Source organism: Hyla sarda, chromosome 8 (genome assembly GCF_029499605.1).
Source record: "Hyla sarda isolate aHylSar1 chromosome 8, aHylSar1.hap1, whole genome shotgun sequence".
In the NCBI taxonomy this organism is placed as follows: domain Eukaryota; kingdom Metazoa; phylum Chordata; class Amphibia; order Anura; family Hylidae; genus Hyla; species Hyla sarda.
In genome coordinates, this window is record NC_079196.1 from 69,489,862 (window position 1) to 69,507,138 (window position 17,277).

Below are 17,277 nucleotides of genomic sequence, written 5' to 3' on the forward strand. Positions count from 1 at the left end.
ATGGCTAAGAGAAGCATACATTTTTTTTAGGAAAGTGGTGAATATGTATCTCAGCAATAACTAAATGCGGACAGTTAAAGGGGTACTCCGGTGCTTACACATCTTATCCCCTATCCAAAGGATAGGGGATGCGATGCCTGATCGCGGGGGTCCCGTAGCTGGGGACGCCCGTGATCATGCACGCGGCACCCCGTTTGTAATCAGTCACATGCCGCCGGCCCTGCGGTCGACCGCAATCAGACCCGGAGCGAACACGCTCTGGGGACTGATTACAAACGGGGTGCCGCATGCATGATAACGGGGGTCCCCAGCTGTGGGACCCCCGCGATCAGGCATCTTATCCCCTATCCTTCGGATAGGGGATAAGATGTGTAAGCACCGGAGAACCCCTTTAAAGAAGTAGTGCGGCGAAAAATAACTTATCCCCTATAAGTTATAGCTCACGGGGGGGGGGGGGGGGGGGGTTTGCTCCTGAACGGGGCCCTGGCAGTCGGCCATTCAGACCCTGCAGAAAGCCGCAGCCGACACACCCCCTCCATGTGTATCTCTGTGGTATACATGGGGGGGCGTGTCTGCCAGCGCTCCATGCAGGGGTCGGCTTGCCCTCTTCCAGCATACTGCCGGGGCCCTGTTCAGGAGATCGCGGGGCATCCCAGCGCTCGGACCCACCGCAATCTATAACTTATCCTCTATCCTTTGGATAGGGTAAGTTATTTTTCACTACAGAACTCCTTTAAGTTAATAGTCAGTAGAAGAGAAGTTATAGGGGAAATTTATCAAAACTTGGGCAAAGAAAAAGTTGCCCACTTGCTCATAGCAACCAATCAGATCACGTGTGTTATTTTGCAGATGCCCATTTATAAAAATAAAAGAAGCAATCTGGCTGCTATGGGCAATTGTTCAACTGTTTCTCTCCACAGGTTTTGATAAATATTTTTTCCTATGTGTTTATATTGTGTTTTAATTTATTTTGCATTTTTAAAACTTCCCTGGGCGTCGCCATATTGAAGACGCACATTCCCTTCTTGCAGTTTCTGTACAGACTGTGCAGCAGAGTGTACAATGAATTAATGGGGGTTAAATGGGTTATCCAGCAATAGATAACCCAAAAACAGCTTCACGTCTATCCCTAGGTTGTATGTGGTATTACAACTTGGCTCCATTTACTTTATTGAAACAGAGCTGCAGAACCACACCCAAACTGGAGACAGACAGAGAGTGGTTCTTGAAAGAAATTAGCTCTGTTTTTCTATTCCTGGATAACTTCTTTAATGGTCAGAAAGTCTCAATAGACTACTACAGTTTCCAGGCAGAGATAGAGTAAAGCACCTACCTCAAAGACCATGGAGTGTCTGGGGAAATTACATAAATATGTATTGATCTATCTATCTATCTATCCATATATTCATATATGTTGTTACTGCCCTGCCTACCCAGGCCTTCGACAGCCTTTTATCATTCAATCCCACACGCTAATTATATGTGATAACACTGTTAAATATGTCCCAGTCTATACAGCAAAGCTGAAAACTGCTCCTGGCCTAAAAATATGTACTGCTTATTTAAGGTTTTTAGCAATAATTAATGCATTTCACATGAGTTTGAAGCTACAGTTTTACTATTTTATTATACATCTGTTATATTTAATTGTATTTTTAGTTGTATATTTAATCACTTACTGTTTTTTCACCTCTGTTTCTAGGGAGATCCAGGCCAAGCAGGAGACCAAGGTCGAGATGGACCTGTTGGTCCACCCGGTGATCCAGTAAGAATCGATGATTTCTAGTGTTATGATTTTTCTTAAATCTGAATCTGTTGTAGAGCCTACTTTACAGTATTTCCAAACTGTACAGTGGGATGCTCATATGTATTTGTTCTCAGGAATAGCTTTAAACTGCACCTGTAATAAAAAAAAAAAAACTTTGGACATGTTACAGAGATATGTCAAAAGTTTTGATCTGTTGGGGTCTCAGTGCTGACAACAATCATAACAACAAGTGAGAAGCATGCAATGAAAACATTTGACATGTCGCTGTGACATGTATGTATGTATGTGAATTTCTTTTTTTTAAATGATAGGTTCACTTAAAGGGGGACTCCGCCCATAGACATCTTATCCCCTATCCAAAGGATGGCGATAAGATGTCTGATTGCGGCGGTCCCGCCGTTGGGAACCCCCGCGCTCTCGGCTGAGGCACCCAAGACATCCGGTGGATGACTGGTGTTTCGAGGAAGAGGCTTGTGACATCACGGCCATGCCCCCACAGTGCAAGTCAATGGGAGGAAGTGTGACATCCATCACGCCTCTTCCCATAGACTTGCATTGAGTTGGCGCGGCCGTGACGTCACGAGCCTTCGGCGATGCACCCAACACTCTAAACAAACGCCGGACCCCCGCAATCAGACATCTTATGCCCTGTCCTATGGATAAGGGATAAGATATCTAGGGGCGGAGTGCCCCTTTAAAACATGAAGCAGTTTATTTCTAATTAGTACATGGATTACCTACTGGAAAAAACCCAGTCTGGGTAAGAAATAGGATTACTTGCATCCACAATTGCTTACCATTGTTGAACAAATATTCGCTCAGTCCCTGATTTCCACTTCTTCATCCCTCATCTAATCAACACACAAAATAACGACTCAGTCCATTTCATTCCATTTCCTGTGTGTATGGGAGCATTAAAGGGCTACTCCACTGCTCAGTGTTTGGAGCCGGTGCCAGGAGCTTGTGACGTCATAGCCCCACCCCCTCATGACATCACGTCCCACCCCCTCAATGCAAGTCTTTGGGAGGGGGCATGACAGCCATCACCCCTCCCATAGATTCGGATTGAGGGGGCAGGGCGTGACATTGTGAGGGGGCGGGGCTATGACATCACAAGCTCCTGGCGCCGACTCCAGCGTTTGGAACAGTTTGTAAGGGGAGATCAACAGGGTCGCGATGAGCAATGCAAAAGCAGTGGTGAGGGATTGGGGAAAAGTAAATAAAAATAAATGCTACACTGGACAATTCCTTTAAGATGTGTATGTCTTGATTTGTTGACCCATAATACAGGGATACTATCAGCAGAAGTTTATTGGCTATTGCTGTTTTGGACAGATATTTGTGAATAAATATTTGATGGGCCAGTAAGCATGGTATTTATCAGTAGGTCCATACAGGGACCATGGTCAGTTTGCTGTTAATCTTGTCTCAAATCTTAAAAGGCTATGAATAAGAACATACATAACACTTAAATCAATGTACTGGGTTCTCTATATAGACTTTTTATATCTGGATACAATTACCGTAAGCTTTTTAATTTCCGAGAGTACTTGCTGTTTCTGTCTCTTTCCTGTTTTGCTACATTTGTGCCGCCAAATTTCTAGGCTTGTCCCTGCATACATGAATTGCATGACTTAAGAGAAACATGACTTAAGTGCTGAACATTTTTATTTTTTGCTTAACCCCATATGGCTATATACATCGGCAGTTGTATGAGGAAGACTGAAAGGGGTTCAAGATGTGCATACATGGCTGGTGCCTGCTGCTATCTGCAGCTAACACCTGCCTCTGATAACCAACAACAGCGATCACACTAATGCCAGTCTGCCAACTACCTAAATGCTGCAGAATAAATAGTGATTGTGATATTTAGGGGACTGTCTGAAAGTTGTGTCATATCGCCACGGAGTGCTGATCGGTTACCGTGGCTTACATGTTAACTGATCAGCACCCCATGATTGCATTGTAGTTTATTCTACTAATGCAGTCTGCCTCTGTCATGCATTGCCAGTAGAGTGCTGGTTTCACAGCTCAATGCTATATCACTGCATTAAGCTGTATAAGCAATCAAATGATTGCTTATAAATGTCCCATAGCAGAAATCTCATGCACGTTATATCGCATACAAAACATTTATAAATAAATAAATAAAACAAATGCTACAATTGACGATATTTGGTCACATCACATCCCAGAAAAAAATTGTAATAAAATGTAATAAAAAATGTCTACCCCAAAATTGGGCCAAACCAATAAAAACTTTAGGTAATTTAAATTGGGTATGCTTGTAATCACACTGAACCACAGAATAAAGATAACATGTCAGTTTAACCATAAAGTGTGCTGTGCAAAATTGTTTTTTATTTACACCAAACAAAAATATTTTTTTCCGATTTTACTATACATTAAATGGTCAATTGAAGCTCCCTCTAATAGTACAGGGTGGGCCATTTATATGGATACACCTTAATAAAATGGGAATGGTTGGTGATATTTGCTTCCTGTTTGTGGCACATTAGTATATGTGGGGGGGGGGGAAACTTTTCAAGATGGGTGTTGACCATGGCGGCCATTTTGAAGTCGGCCATTTTTAATACAACTTTTATTTTTTCAATAGGAAGAGGGTCATGTGACCCTGTAGATTCAAGAAACCAGAATATTGTCTTTTTACTTTGTAGGGAATTTAGAACTCTGTCAGATGATAAAAAGTTGGACCTAAATAGACATACAGGGTGATTTATTAAACTCCTACACCTGCTTTTTAGGTGTAAAAAAGGCACACATTTTTGCACACAAAAATATGTGCAACTTTGTGCCATTCTACATCCGTGGCAACTGTTTTTAAGGGGAATGGCCTAATATAAACTCCTAATTCATTACACACCAGAAAACTGAGGTATATTGTAACTGAAATGTTTACCAGCTCGGAGCTGGTGTAAATTTCAGAGTGCTACATGTGGGACAGCGGCAACAATGTCTGATTTATTAAAAGCCCAGAACTTTACTAAGCTTACTAAAGACAGGCCTGTAAAACACCAGTTCTAGTAAATCACCCCACAGCGTTAAAAGAGGGACATTCACATTAATTCATAAGTTTAAAGATAAAAAAAAGCAATATAATTTTTTTTCTCAAAAACACAAATAAAAAAAAATAGAACTTCCATTTTACAACACTTTTCATTTTCTTGGGCCTTTCATACCTGGTGTTGTAAAGAAAGCTAGCCCTTTGCAATATATTAACAGTTTTTTATATGCGTACAGTGGAACACTACTGTAACATGTGGATATGTCTTTAGGAATACTTTGCCTACTACCTTATTTCCATCCAAATATTTTTTTTTCTATTTTATGTGATGGTTATTTTATTTGACCATTGGCAGAAAAAAATTAAACAAAATGTAGTAGCAAAGATGGAGGAGAAATTAGGCAAAAAATATGTCAGACGTGGCTGAAGACTGTTCTGAGTAAAGAATTGGAGGTTTTCCATTATAATAACAAAGAGGGTATGTGTTTTCTATCCAAGTGGAACTGGAGACATATACTGTTTATGTATTATTCTGATTCTACTCTTACTTCAACTCAGCTCCATTTATGCTGCTGTTTTTGCCACTGTAAACCCTTTTTCTTGTAACAGTCTTAGAGAAAAGGCGTACAATCAAACTGTAGTGGGTTAAAGGGGAATTTAGCAAATAAAATTTTTGAGAGAGACCTGGTGGGGGCGAGTCTCCAGGGTGTTGGGAGACAGGTACGTCTGGCACTGGAAACATATAAAGCTGTAATTGACTTTTCTATCTTAATAGAACACTATTTACGCAATGGATAGGGGTGATTAGCACTATTTTATGGGCACTGCACTATCTATGGGAAACTATGTGAGCTACTTTGGTGTTAGCTTTTTGGTATTAGCATTACAGTATTACTGATATTGCTTAGTTCTGGTTGGGGCGACTTACTCTGTTATAATTTACTTATGTAGAGAAAAAAGCAAAGGCGCTCCATAGTGGAGTATCACTGATATAATGATGAGCCGGGGGTGGGGGAGGGGTGTGCAGCCGCTTACCGCTACTGGTTGGGTACCTGCATACACAACAATGGATAACATGTGTTATGGCACAATGTCCCGTCTGCAGCCTTCCTAATGCGTGAAATGGAACAGATCTGAGTAGAAGCTTCAAGGAATCACAGGATTAAACTTAGCACTGACCGGGATAGAAGGAACAGGAGTCGTAGTACTTCAAATAGGTGACTTTATTCTGACTAAGATGCAATGCGTTTCGCTGCACATGCGTAGCTTTTTCAGGCATGCGCAGCTTCTTCAAGCAAAACACGTTGCATCTTGGTCTGAATAAAGTCACCTATTTGAAGTGCCGCGACTTCTGTTCCTTCTATTCCGGTCAGCGCCAAGTTTAATCCCGTGATTCCTTAAAGCTTCTACTCAGATAATTTACTTATGGGACAGGAACATCAAACTGAATGTTAAAGGGTACCTCTGATTTGAAAAAGGTGCACAGCTCCAGGCACTGTTCCTTTCATTTTAACTTTTAACCACTAAAATAAGCGATATACAAAATTACCAGAAGTCCCATAGACTTGTACTAAATATAATTTGCATAATCCCCATTGAAATCAGCAACAATTCTATGCACAATTTAGGTGCAGAAATGCATTGATGCAGCATTTCGCTGCACTCTTGGGGTCCTTTCAGCTTGTTTGCATGTTTTTCAAAAAGGGAGTGCCAGGATTAGAATGGAGAACTAGCATTGGGGTAGGCACCAGGGGTGATAATGAGGGTTATGCCGGGTGCAGTACGTCATGTAGCAGAATGGTACTAACTCGTTGTTGATCTTTTGACCCACAAACTTTTTACTAGTGAAGCTGTTTCCACGTAAAAAGCATAGGAATGCAGGAATGACACTTTTAATGCTATTATTCTGTGAATCAACTTACTAAACTCCTTTTGCAATTTTCAGTGAAAATACAGTTACTTTGGTACAGCTTTGTTAGATACAGATTTGGTCACTGTCCCTTTATTTAATGCTTCTTTAGCGTTGTTGATACATTTAGGAAACTTGATGTACTCTACATGAAGTGTCTACTTAAAAGTGTGCAGTAGACAATCTCAATTTTTCAATCCAATAGTTTGAAACTGCTGAAGGAGGAACTTCACCATTTGGTTTACTCTGGTGCAAGGTGCAAAATAGGAATCCACTTTACTCACTCTTTATTGTTAATCTGACATGACACACATGAAAATGACATCCAGAGAAGTCCAGCTGGTTTGACAGATAAACAGCACTGACCCATTCATTTGGCTCAGAATAAAGATCAGTGTCAGAGGGGCCTATGTGCAACTTTTCTTGACAAGACCTTAAAGGGGTACTCCGATGAAAACCTTTTTTTTTTTTTTTTTTTTTTTTAAATCAATTGGTGCCGGAACAAATTTGTAAATTACTTCTATTTAAGAATCTAAATCCTTCCCGTACTTATCAGCTGCTTTATGACACAAAGGTATTTTCTTTTTACATTTCTTTTCTGTCTGACCACAGTGCTCTCGGCTGACACCTCTGTCCATGTAAGGAACTGTCCAGAGCAGGAGAGGTTTGCTATGGGGATTTGCTCCTACTTTGTACAGTTCCTGAGACAGACAGAGGTGTCAGCAGAGAGCACTGTGGTCAGACAGAAAAGAAATTCAAAAAGAAAAGAACTTCCTGTGGAGCATACAGCAGCTCATGAGCATTAAAAGGACTAAGATTTTTAAATAGAAGTAATTTAAAAATCAGTTTAACATTCTGGCACCAGTTGATTAAAAAAAATGTACCCCTTTAATTCTCCCTCTTGGGGCTGAAATTTAGTAGAACATATTCTCATAGCATAGACTGGAACAGAGATCAGGAACAGCAACAAAATTGTAGACTAGACAAGTGAATATATGACTATCATTAGCAAACATAGGACCACTATACTTTGTCCCCTCAGGAAAGTAGCTGAGGGACACAAATGTGGTTCTGGCTAGGCCGATTGCCAGACTCCTCTTGTTTTCCCAGCATTGGCTGGGCTGAGAGATATGTGGCTCTAGCAAAGGTCAGAACTAGGTAGAACAGGGCTAGGGACTTTCTCTTGCAATTATTGGTTAGGAAATGACATGTGACCAAATTACTATTCAGCTGTGTAGATTAGATTCATCAATTTGAGCAATATTAACCCTCTGCGCTCTGTAAGACCTTGGTGTAAGCATGAAATAAAGTGCAAATGTCTCCAGTACCTGAAATACACAATATATATATCCCACAAACGTTTATACTCTTTAGACAACTCTTTAGTAGGTTTCAGATCGAACACCACAGCTTCTTAATGATAAAATAAATGGTTTAAGGGCTCATTTTTGAACGGGGCCTAAATTAGTTTAAATTTCACAAAAGGATACCAAGATGGTGCACACTGCACAATAAGTTTGGCACTACTTATAGCAAACTTCCCTTATGCAACCTCATCATCACAACTGTACATGAACGCCACTATTTTACCAGTATATTGGTGCTAGTCCGGGATACATTTAGTACATGTTGTATAACAAGATTATCATTTGCACCATTTTTCTAAAGTATGATAAAAGTTCACCAAGATTTTTTTTTTTTTACAAAAGTGGAGAACACTTACGACATGTCAGAGCAGTAATTTATCAAATGCTCTGCTACATTTTAAGAAATATGTCACAAACATTAAAAAGAGGTTTTCTGGGATTTTAACACTGGTGGCAGGAGCCCAAAAGCACATCTGCCTACACGGGTTCCAAAGCACATCTGCCCCATAAGAAACCAGTATTAGAATTGGCACTGGGGCCCCTGTTGCAGATTTTGAATCAGTGCCCAGAAGCTCCAAGTTACGCCTCTGACTGGTGGCCTAGCTTTAGGCTGGGCCTTCAATATCAGTTTAACTCCAGACATCTCCAATGATAAGTTGACTGAGAAAAACCAAACACTCAGGCAAGATCTTTTCTGTACCTATTGTAGCGGGTGTTATTGGGATTAAGCTACATGCAGTATCAGGCAGAGCTGTTAGTACATGTATGGGGCAGGGCCTGGTAAAGAAGAATCTGCAGCACTAACCCATATGCCATAGTCTATTAAATTATCTCGGACGCTGGGGGAAGTGACGTCAGCGACGTACATGCGCCATGCACTGCCACAGAGCAGGTATAAATAGTTATGCTATCTGACCAGGTAAACTTTTTGTTCCTCATTCTTATGTGTATATAAGGTCTGGAGGTCTGGGATGTAGCCACTCCCGGTCAATGGTCAAAACACGCGTTGGAGTGGCGACATCCTGGCTCCTGCACTATACTCCCTTTTGTGGACTTGTGGGTATTACATGCTGCTACACAGTTGTTCTTGTTTCATATTCACAATTGTTAGCATACGGCACTTTACTTGTCTGCACTTATATGCACCTACGTTACCATATACGCATTTTATTGCACTTTGTATTAGTATAGGATGAATAGTAACCCAGGATTACCATCTTGCGTCATGCAGGTTGTCCGGTGATGCCGCAATTTTTTTAATGTTGTTTCCTCCTCTCTCTTAAGTGATTTGGTTTTAATGTATACCAATAAAATTCTTTGTTTTTACATTGTTGGTTTTGTAGTCAGTTGGGAGTTCACCTTATACCATAGGCGTTATCACTATCTAAGGGGTATTACAGTAGTTTTTTACATACTACATACTTACACCTTTCATCTATTGCTTTCATCTTTTCTGTTTGCTAATTGTAAATGATGTGATGGTGGGGGGTGCCAGGAGCAGGACCACCTGCTTTTATCATTAACATATATTTCTCTAAATGTTTCTTCTGCCCTAGATATGTGACATAACTGATTCAGGGGGAGAAATTTTTCTAGAATCAGTAATGAGTAGGGCAATTTTTTTTTCTATACTCTGGATGTCATGAACTAAGTGAAGAACATGGTGTGGACACACAAATTGCTGTTATAAACATATTAAAATGGTGCCTAGAAGATTGATGACTACTTGATGAAGTACATAGTATACTCTGGGATGCCACACAGCGGTTATGCAGTTTGGATGGGAAACCAAATGTTAACATTACATACTAAATGTGAAAAGAAAATACTTAAAACTAACATGAAAAAGAACCTGGGCATATAAGTGGATAATAAGCTTAAGTGCAGCAACCAGTGTCAGGCAGCTGCTGCCAAGTCAAATTAGATGATAGCATACATCAAATCAGACCACATATAGAGTATTGTGTACAGTACTATATGCTAATGTATAGGTAACATATAGGGCCTCATGTACCATTAGGTAAAATTCATTTAACTCTATTTATTAATGTCCTAGTTTTTCCCCATCTTCACCATTTTCAGCTATTTTTCCCAAAACTGGCCATGGTTTAATTGTTTTTCTCAATATAAGTGATCTATGAAATGGTTCACATTGTTTCTGGCATATTTTCAGGTTGTGATTTTTCACCTTTATCACAGAGGTTAAATTCATGAAAACCACCAACATTTCATGACATGGATAAACACATTCATGCATATGAGGGAAATAAATAAAAATTCACTATAAAAAGTGGGGGAAAAAGGGGAAACATAGTGCACACTGACCATAGAGTTGTAGCAGATTGAGAATTGGAAAACCTTAGGCTACTTTGACACTACCTTTTCGCCCTGTCGAGAACAGCCGTTAAGTTCTGTTTTTTTTTTTTTTTACATTAACGGTCGTTATCTGGACGGGGCACAACGGGCAACAACAGGTCCCAATGGATTCCTTTATAGTCATTGGGGTTTGTCGGGTGCCGTTGTTTTGTAGCAGAATAGCGGGAGAAAAAGACGGTGCTTACTGTATTTTTCTCCAGCTATTCTCCCCGTCGTTCTCTGATGGCTGTCACACTGCTGTGTCCTAATGGCAGTGTGAAAGGGGCATTAATGAACAAAAAGGGGGGACTATAGTAGCCAGAAAGATGATCAAATTAGAGGTAAATTCTTTTGGTGCTAGAAGATTTGAGGAGACCTAATCCCTCTGTATAAATGTATTAGAGGTGAATACAAAGAGTTAATGATTTAAGTGTTCTGAATTTCTTCATTGGAAGATCTTTTGGAAGTCCCTAGTACTAGATGTCTTTTAGATGAGTCATTGTTCCTTGGATTTTTTGTATTTTCCATATATGGATTTTTATATGTTTTTTTCAGAAATGTGACTATTGCATTTGTATACATTCTGATATGGATAGCACAGTCGGGGTGTTTATCTATCTCAAGCAATGCTTACAAAACTTCACAAAGTACTTTCATGTCTATCAAGGACACTGATTTTTCTGTATAACTATTTATAACGTTTTCTTTTTACTATGGATTTCACTAACATTGCCCTTTTGATCTTTTATGTGCTGCTCCTAGAGTGTTCTGTCAAACTTTAGATAAGCTTAGAGAATCATAAGAATTTCCTATCCTAATCTTATCAATTTGACTTGTGGTTTTCCTTTTTACCAGAGTCATATTACACTCTCTACAATAGTTCTGTTCTTTAAATTTAATGATAGTGTCTTTTCTAATAACATTTGTGCATTATTGCTTTGTAGGGTGAAGCAGGGCCACAAGGACCAAAAGGATACAGAGGGGATGAAGGAGCTAGCGGTCCTGAGGTATGTATAGTGCAGAATGTTCACATGGCACAACAATAGTTAGTCAATTAACAGTGTGATGACTTAATCATGAACATGATTAACATATAACTGTGTTGTAGGGTAGTTATCTGATATATATGTTTATTGTATAAAAAAAATAAAAATAACACCCTGATATAATCAGTGTCACCAATCAGAGAATTAACTTTGCAGGATCCTAATGCTTATACCAAGGGATCGCCTGTAAATTATAAAGATTGCTGTGTATACTTTATTATATAAATTAAAGTTTTTAGAAACTATAGTTTACCCTGCTACTTTAGAGCGATTAAAATAGTCACATGATTTGATCTATTTGAAACTGTTTATCTTAGTCATATCCTTGACTGTGTCAAAATGAATAGAAAATATGTTAAAAGTTTAAACTCTTCTAAATTATTGTTCCCGGTTAACTTTTTGTCATGCCGTCGCTTTGTTTGTCTGTCATTTTTCCAGATTTAAAGGAAATCTCTTACTTAGAAAATGCAATTCAATTTGCAGGAGGAGAGCATATTTAAAAGAAGAAAAACTACCACAAGAGGACATAGTTTTAAATTAGAGGGGCAAAGGATTAAAAGTAATATCAGGAAGTATTACTTTACTGAGAGAGTAGTGGATGCATGGAATAGCCTTCCTGCAGAAGTGGTTGCTGCAAATACAGTGAAGGAGTTTAAACATGCATGGGATATGCATAAGGCTATCCTTCATATAAGATAGGGTCAGGGACTATTCATAGTATTCAGATTATTGGGCAGACTAGATGGGCCAAATGGTTCTTATCTGCCGACACATTCTATGTTTCTATGTTATAAAGAAGAAGGAACTGGGCAGATTAATATATATAGTTTTATGGAACGTGTTCCAGGATAACTTATTTTAGTAAATCTCTGCTCATTCTGGGCTAAATAGTCAAGTGGTTACCCCTATCAGTGACAGCTATCTGTATTTAAGTATACATACATAACAATATCAAAACAACGACAAATAAATATGCCCTGAATGATGACGTTACTCCAATGTCCTCAGAATCATATGAATAATACATTGAATAAATTGGGCTAGTAGCTCAAGAAATACTACACTATAAAGGGCATTATCACCAGAGGATTATCACCAGAGATAATCATGTGTACACTTTAGATGTTGAAACATTTTAAAAACTCAATGGTAAAATGGTAAGCCATCATCTAAGCTTAGTATTTAAGGGTCGACTTCAACAAGGCTTTTATACCAGTTTTAAAAAAAAAGCACAATTTTGTGCAAACATTTCTTTCAAACGTTTTCCTTTTGAATTGCTCTTGACACTTTTTTTAGTGGGTGTGGCTTAAAGAGAGGGGGATGAGGCCTCCCATGGTCCAGCAGATTTAGTATGATTTATGCCAGAAATTGGTTTAAGTCAAGCAAAAAATCTACTCTTGTTCAACAGCTGTGAAAAATAGGCCCAAAAAACATTTCACTTCTTAATAAATTTTACATATTGCATCCTCAGCAGAGCACCAGAATTTGCGCCAGAATTGAATAAAACCCGATCAACTCTCCATTTTACTGAGAAAACCCAAAGGTGGCCAAGATGTTGGAAAAGGGTGTGTGTCCCCAATATTTTCACCAAAACTTATTTAGTAAGGTTTCCACAGAAAATGTGGTGGATTTGAGTTGAGGAAAACCCCACAGATCAGAGCATGTGTGAAAAAAAAGCAAAACTTAGGGAAAAGTGTAAAATGTAGGGAAACCTTAGTAAAATAATGTGGAAAAAAATTGTAGGGAATTAAAACCCACAAAGAAAACTACACAACGCTCCTAGTAAATCACGGCCAGTGTGTGCAGTAAGGTTTGGAAACTGGATCACATGTCAGCGCACATTGACATTGTGAAATATGCTGCTTATGTGGTATGTGTGACCCTACCATTAAAAAGCCTTGGTCACTTGTTTTATGGCCCCCTATATAAGGGTAGCATAAACTCAAGAGAGAGAAGCTAAATACAACAATGCATTACTTACACTGTGTAAAACAGCTTGTGCTTGTCTTATCTTTGTCCTCCTCATTATGAGTGCGCACTCAGTAGCCCTTGATGCTTTTAAGGTGCCACTCCCACCAGCCACTCATTGACAGCTTTCTGCCTTTACTTTGCAGACAATTGTCGCTTAGCGGCTGGTGGACAGAGGGCGCGGCATGGCACTGCTCTCAGTGACCTAAATATTAGAAGAATGGCTGTATTGCCTGTCATCACTATGTTCTGTACTATATACTAGCAAAATTATGTTGTGACCATTCCCTATGGAATTCACAGCTTGCATTACTTTGAACACCATCTTCGCCCACAAAATGTCTACCATGTGCAGACACGGTTTACACTTTGAAGAAAATATTAGAAACGTATGGTTCCTGCATTGTATTGTGCTGAAAAATAGAAGCAACTAGACCCAGTTTTGTAATAACAATGACTCGATGCCATATGTAGTGGTATGTTACCTGCTGTGTCTCCCCCATCTTGTGATTGGAGCCAGGATTCTAGGGACATTTGTCCAGAATGAGACTTCATGAGCTGCTTCTGATTCCCACTGGACTCTCCAGCATGTGTATTAAACTACAATCATCTGCAGCTGTTTCCTGTGTTTCCTCTGTTTTCCATTAGCTATAAATCCTGTTTTTTCCTTTCATTTCTTCTTATTTTTGGCTTTATGATTTTATTGCTTAAGGGGGCTAAAGGACCAAGAGGACCAAAAGGATTACCCGGAGAGCAAGGAGTGGCAGGCGAGAGGGTAAGAGGAAATGGTTAATTTTACAAGTAAGAGCTGTGTTGTTTGATTACTATTAACCAATATTGTACCTAAAAATAGCGAAAAATAATATAATATGGAAAGTGTTTAATACAAATTAATAAGGATTCTATTACTTTTAGCATAACTATGTTCATGTTTAAACATGAAAAATGATACATTGTTTGGCTCCCAAGCTTTACGTTCTGCAGATGGTGTTTCCTCTTTTACTTGGTGGTTCAGCTTTCTTCATTGCCACACACCCATACTAATCTCTAGCCAAGTGAAGCTGCAATCTCTGTCTAGTTGCAAGAGATAGTAATAAAGATGTTATCCAGCACTTAGGCAGACAGCTGAGTAAGGCTTCTACGCTGAAACGAGTCCCTCCTGTACCGTGTTATGGCTTAATAAATCTTAAAGGGGTTATCCACCATAAGGTGATTTTAGTACGTACCTGTCAGACAGTAATGGACATGCTTAGGAAGAGTCTGCTCTTGTCTTGTGGCTAAATGGCTATGTTGTGAGATTACCATAATACTGTAGCTTTTTGTGAACTAGTATTTCCTGTTTGAGTTTTCTTCCTTGCCTACAAATCCCATAATTCAATTTTCCTCCCAACCACACATCAGCCACCCCCCCCCCCCTTTTAAAAATAAATTAGCTGAATCCATTTAAAAAACCTGTGGTTTTTCAATCAGGGTGCCTACATATGTTGCATTAGTTGCAGATTGATCTCTCTCCCACCAAGCGATCCCTCCACCCATTGAAGCAGACAGGCTTTCTGTCATCAGCTGACTGGTGAGGTCAGGTTTTGGCTCCATTGTACCCTGGGAAAAATCTGAAAAAAATCACAGAAGAATTGTGAGAAAACCATCACACACAGGTACAGACACTATATTATGAACTACACTAACTTTACAGCCCCTGTAGCATAGTCAAATAAAAAAAAATCCTGGAATACGCCAAATTGGTAAGTGCTGGGTACCATCTTTATTACTAGATACTTGACCCTACATCGTGCACCACTGCGGATTTCACGGAAGTGCCAACATACCTCCTACGTTAACTTAGTTGCAAGAGATGGCTCCATTCTAAGTCTAAGGTGCCATCTCCTGTGGCTGGATGGAGATTTTGGCTTCACCTGGCTACATCTAGAGATTGTTAGTGGGGTAAAAATAGCCAGCCAATCAATTTTTTACATCTTTAATAGTCTTTTACTCTTTTATTATTCAGTGTGGCCCAACATGATATTTTGTTGTTAAAAGTATCTTACAACCTGCGAAAGGGTGGGGACCTCTGACCATGATCATTGCTCCATGGCGAGTCCTCATCTGGGCTAATAATGCATTTTTGGGCTAAATTATATTATTATTATACACTAATAGATTTTGTCCATAGGGTGAAGATGGCCTCCCAGGAAATGGAACAGATGGTTTCCCAGGTTTTCAGGTAAGTTTATCTCTCCCATTTCTCTGGATGGATGATTCCATAGCCCCAAGATAAATCTAAAGGACAGAAAATTTCTGCAGTGGATGTCAATGCAAATCCATAGCACATCGTCAGCAGAATATACATGTGTAACATTCATATTTTTTATGCATTTTTCCCTGCTACGAAAAAGGAATGGAGGTTAAGATGAAGAAGCCCACAGTACAAATCTGCAACAAATTGTAATTCACATGGTGCAGATTTGAAAATCATCAGAACTCTCAATGTTATTGGCTGTGGATATTACCTGTTCTGTGGATAAAAAAAAATTACGTTTTCCATTCTAACTAGGCCACCAGAGTACGCTGGCAGTCAGCTAGTCTTACTCCCAACTTTGAACACCTTATAGACCAATTTTAAGACAAGAACTTGACATTGATTTGTATAAAGGAACAATGTAATGTATGAAATAAAGAGATTCTTTAATAATGATATAATATCTTTTCTAGGGATACCCTGGAGCTCGAGGAGATCGTGGCACAAATGTAAGCTAATGCATTTAGTTGTCACTCTATGCTCGTGTTTTATATTTGAAGGTTGTTCTGGGTAACCAAGCCTTTAATACCCAAACACTTGGTTACATCTCTTGTAGGGAACAAAGGGGTATCCTGGACCTAAAGGAGATGAGGGAGATCCTGGTGATCCTGGTGATGATGTGAGTATGAAGACATATCAATTTATAACTCTACAATGGTGTCTGTTTAGAACTTATTTAGAAGCATTGTAATCTTGTTCCAATTAAAATATATATTTTTATATTTCCAATTTATAAAGAATAATATCTAGTTGTCACTGCCAACCCACAGTATTTGCATCATGGTGTTCCAATTTGGTTGATGTTATAATGGTCCCCTGAGAAGAAGGTGATCACAAAGTGTCCCCTCTGATGCGACCTCCTCTGGTGTCCCCATTCAGATCAATAGGTTGTCTGTGTTATGCAGGACAGGTCAGGTCCTCCAGAACCAAACACTTTCTTTTGGTTGCTGATTTCCATTATGGCTGTGAGCTGAGGACACTGGGTAGAAGACACTGTCTACTAACTCATAATTCACTAATATGGTATAGTAAACAGATTTTATAAACTTGATAATGTTCCCGCTGTTGTCAATTCCCAATATACAACACAAAGGGAGAAAGCAAATAAGCATTTGTCCTGAATTGAATGTATTATTTTACCATAACAATGAATACATTTTTTATTTCCTTATTTCAGAATCTTGTACCAGGTGCAGTAGGTCCCAAGGGAGCAAAAGGGTACAGAGGCCCAGAGGGACCACCGGTAAGCTACAATTATTTGTGTGTGTTTATTTTCCTTGATGGAAATTTCTTTCTTCTCAAACTTTTCAATGTTGTTGAGCTCTTTTTGACATCTACTGCTGTAAATATTTTCATAAGGTTGATGTTGCTTCTATTTTCCTTATTTTCAAATCTCTTTCATTGTAGGGACCTCCTGGACCTCTAGGACCACCAGGCCCAGATGTAAGTCATGGTTTACTCTTTCATTCTTGCTGCTATGTCTTTTATCTATGTTTCTCTGGTCAATGATTTATCCAGTACAGATTGTGTGACTACTGGCTGC

General features: G+C 39.2%; 1 protein-coding gene across 1 annotated transcript in view; it reads left to right on the forward strand.

Annotated features, from left to right (window-relative positions):
* COL6A1 (collagen type VI alpha 1 chain) overlaps positions 1-17,277 on the forward strand; it is a 61,614-nt gene that overhangs the window by 37,193 nt on the left and 7,144 nt on the right. Inside the window, exons 20-27 of the mRNA XM_056536524.1 lie at positions 1,703-1,765; positions 11,369-11,431; positions 14,151-14,213; positions 15,609-15,659; positions 16,148-16,183; positions 16,291-16,353; positions 16,912-16,977; positions 17,142-17,177. Coding sequence (XP_056392499.1) covers positions 1,703-1,765; positions 11,369-11,431; positions 14,151-14,213; positions 15,609-15,659; positions 16,148-16,183; positions 16,291-16,353; positions 16,912-16,977; positions 17,142-17,177 — 441 coding nt within the window. The remainder of the gene's footprint in view (positions 1-1,702; positions 1,766-11,368; positions 11,432-14,150; positions 14,214-15,608; positions 15,660-16,147; positions 16,184-16,290; positions 16,354-16,911; positions 16,978-17,141; positions 17,178-17,277) is intronic.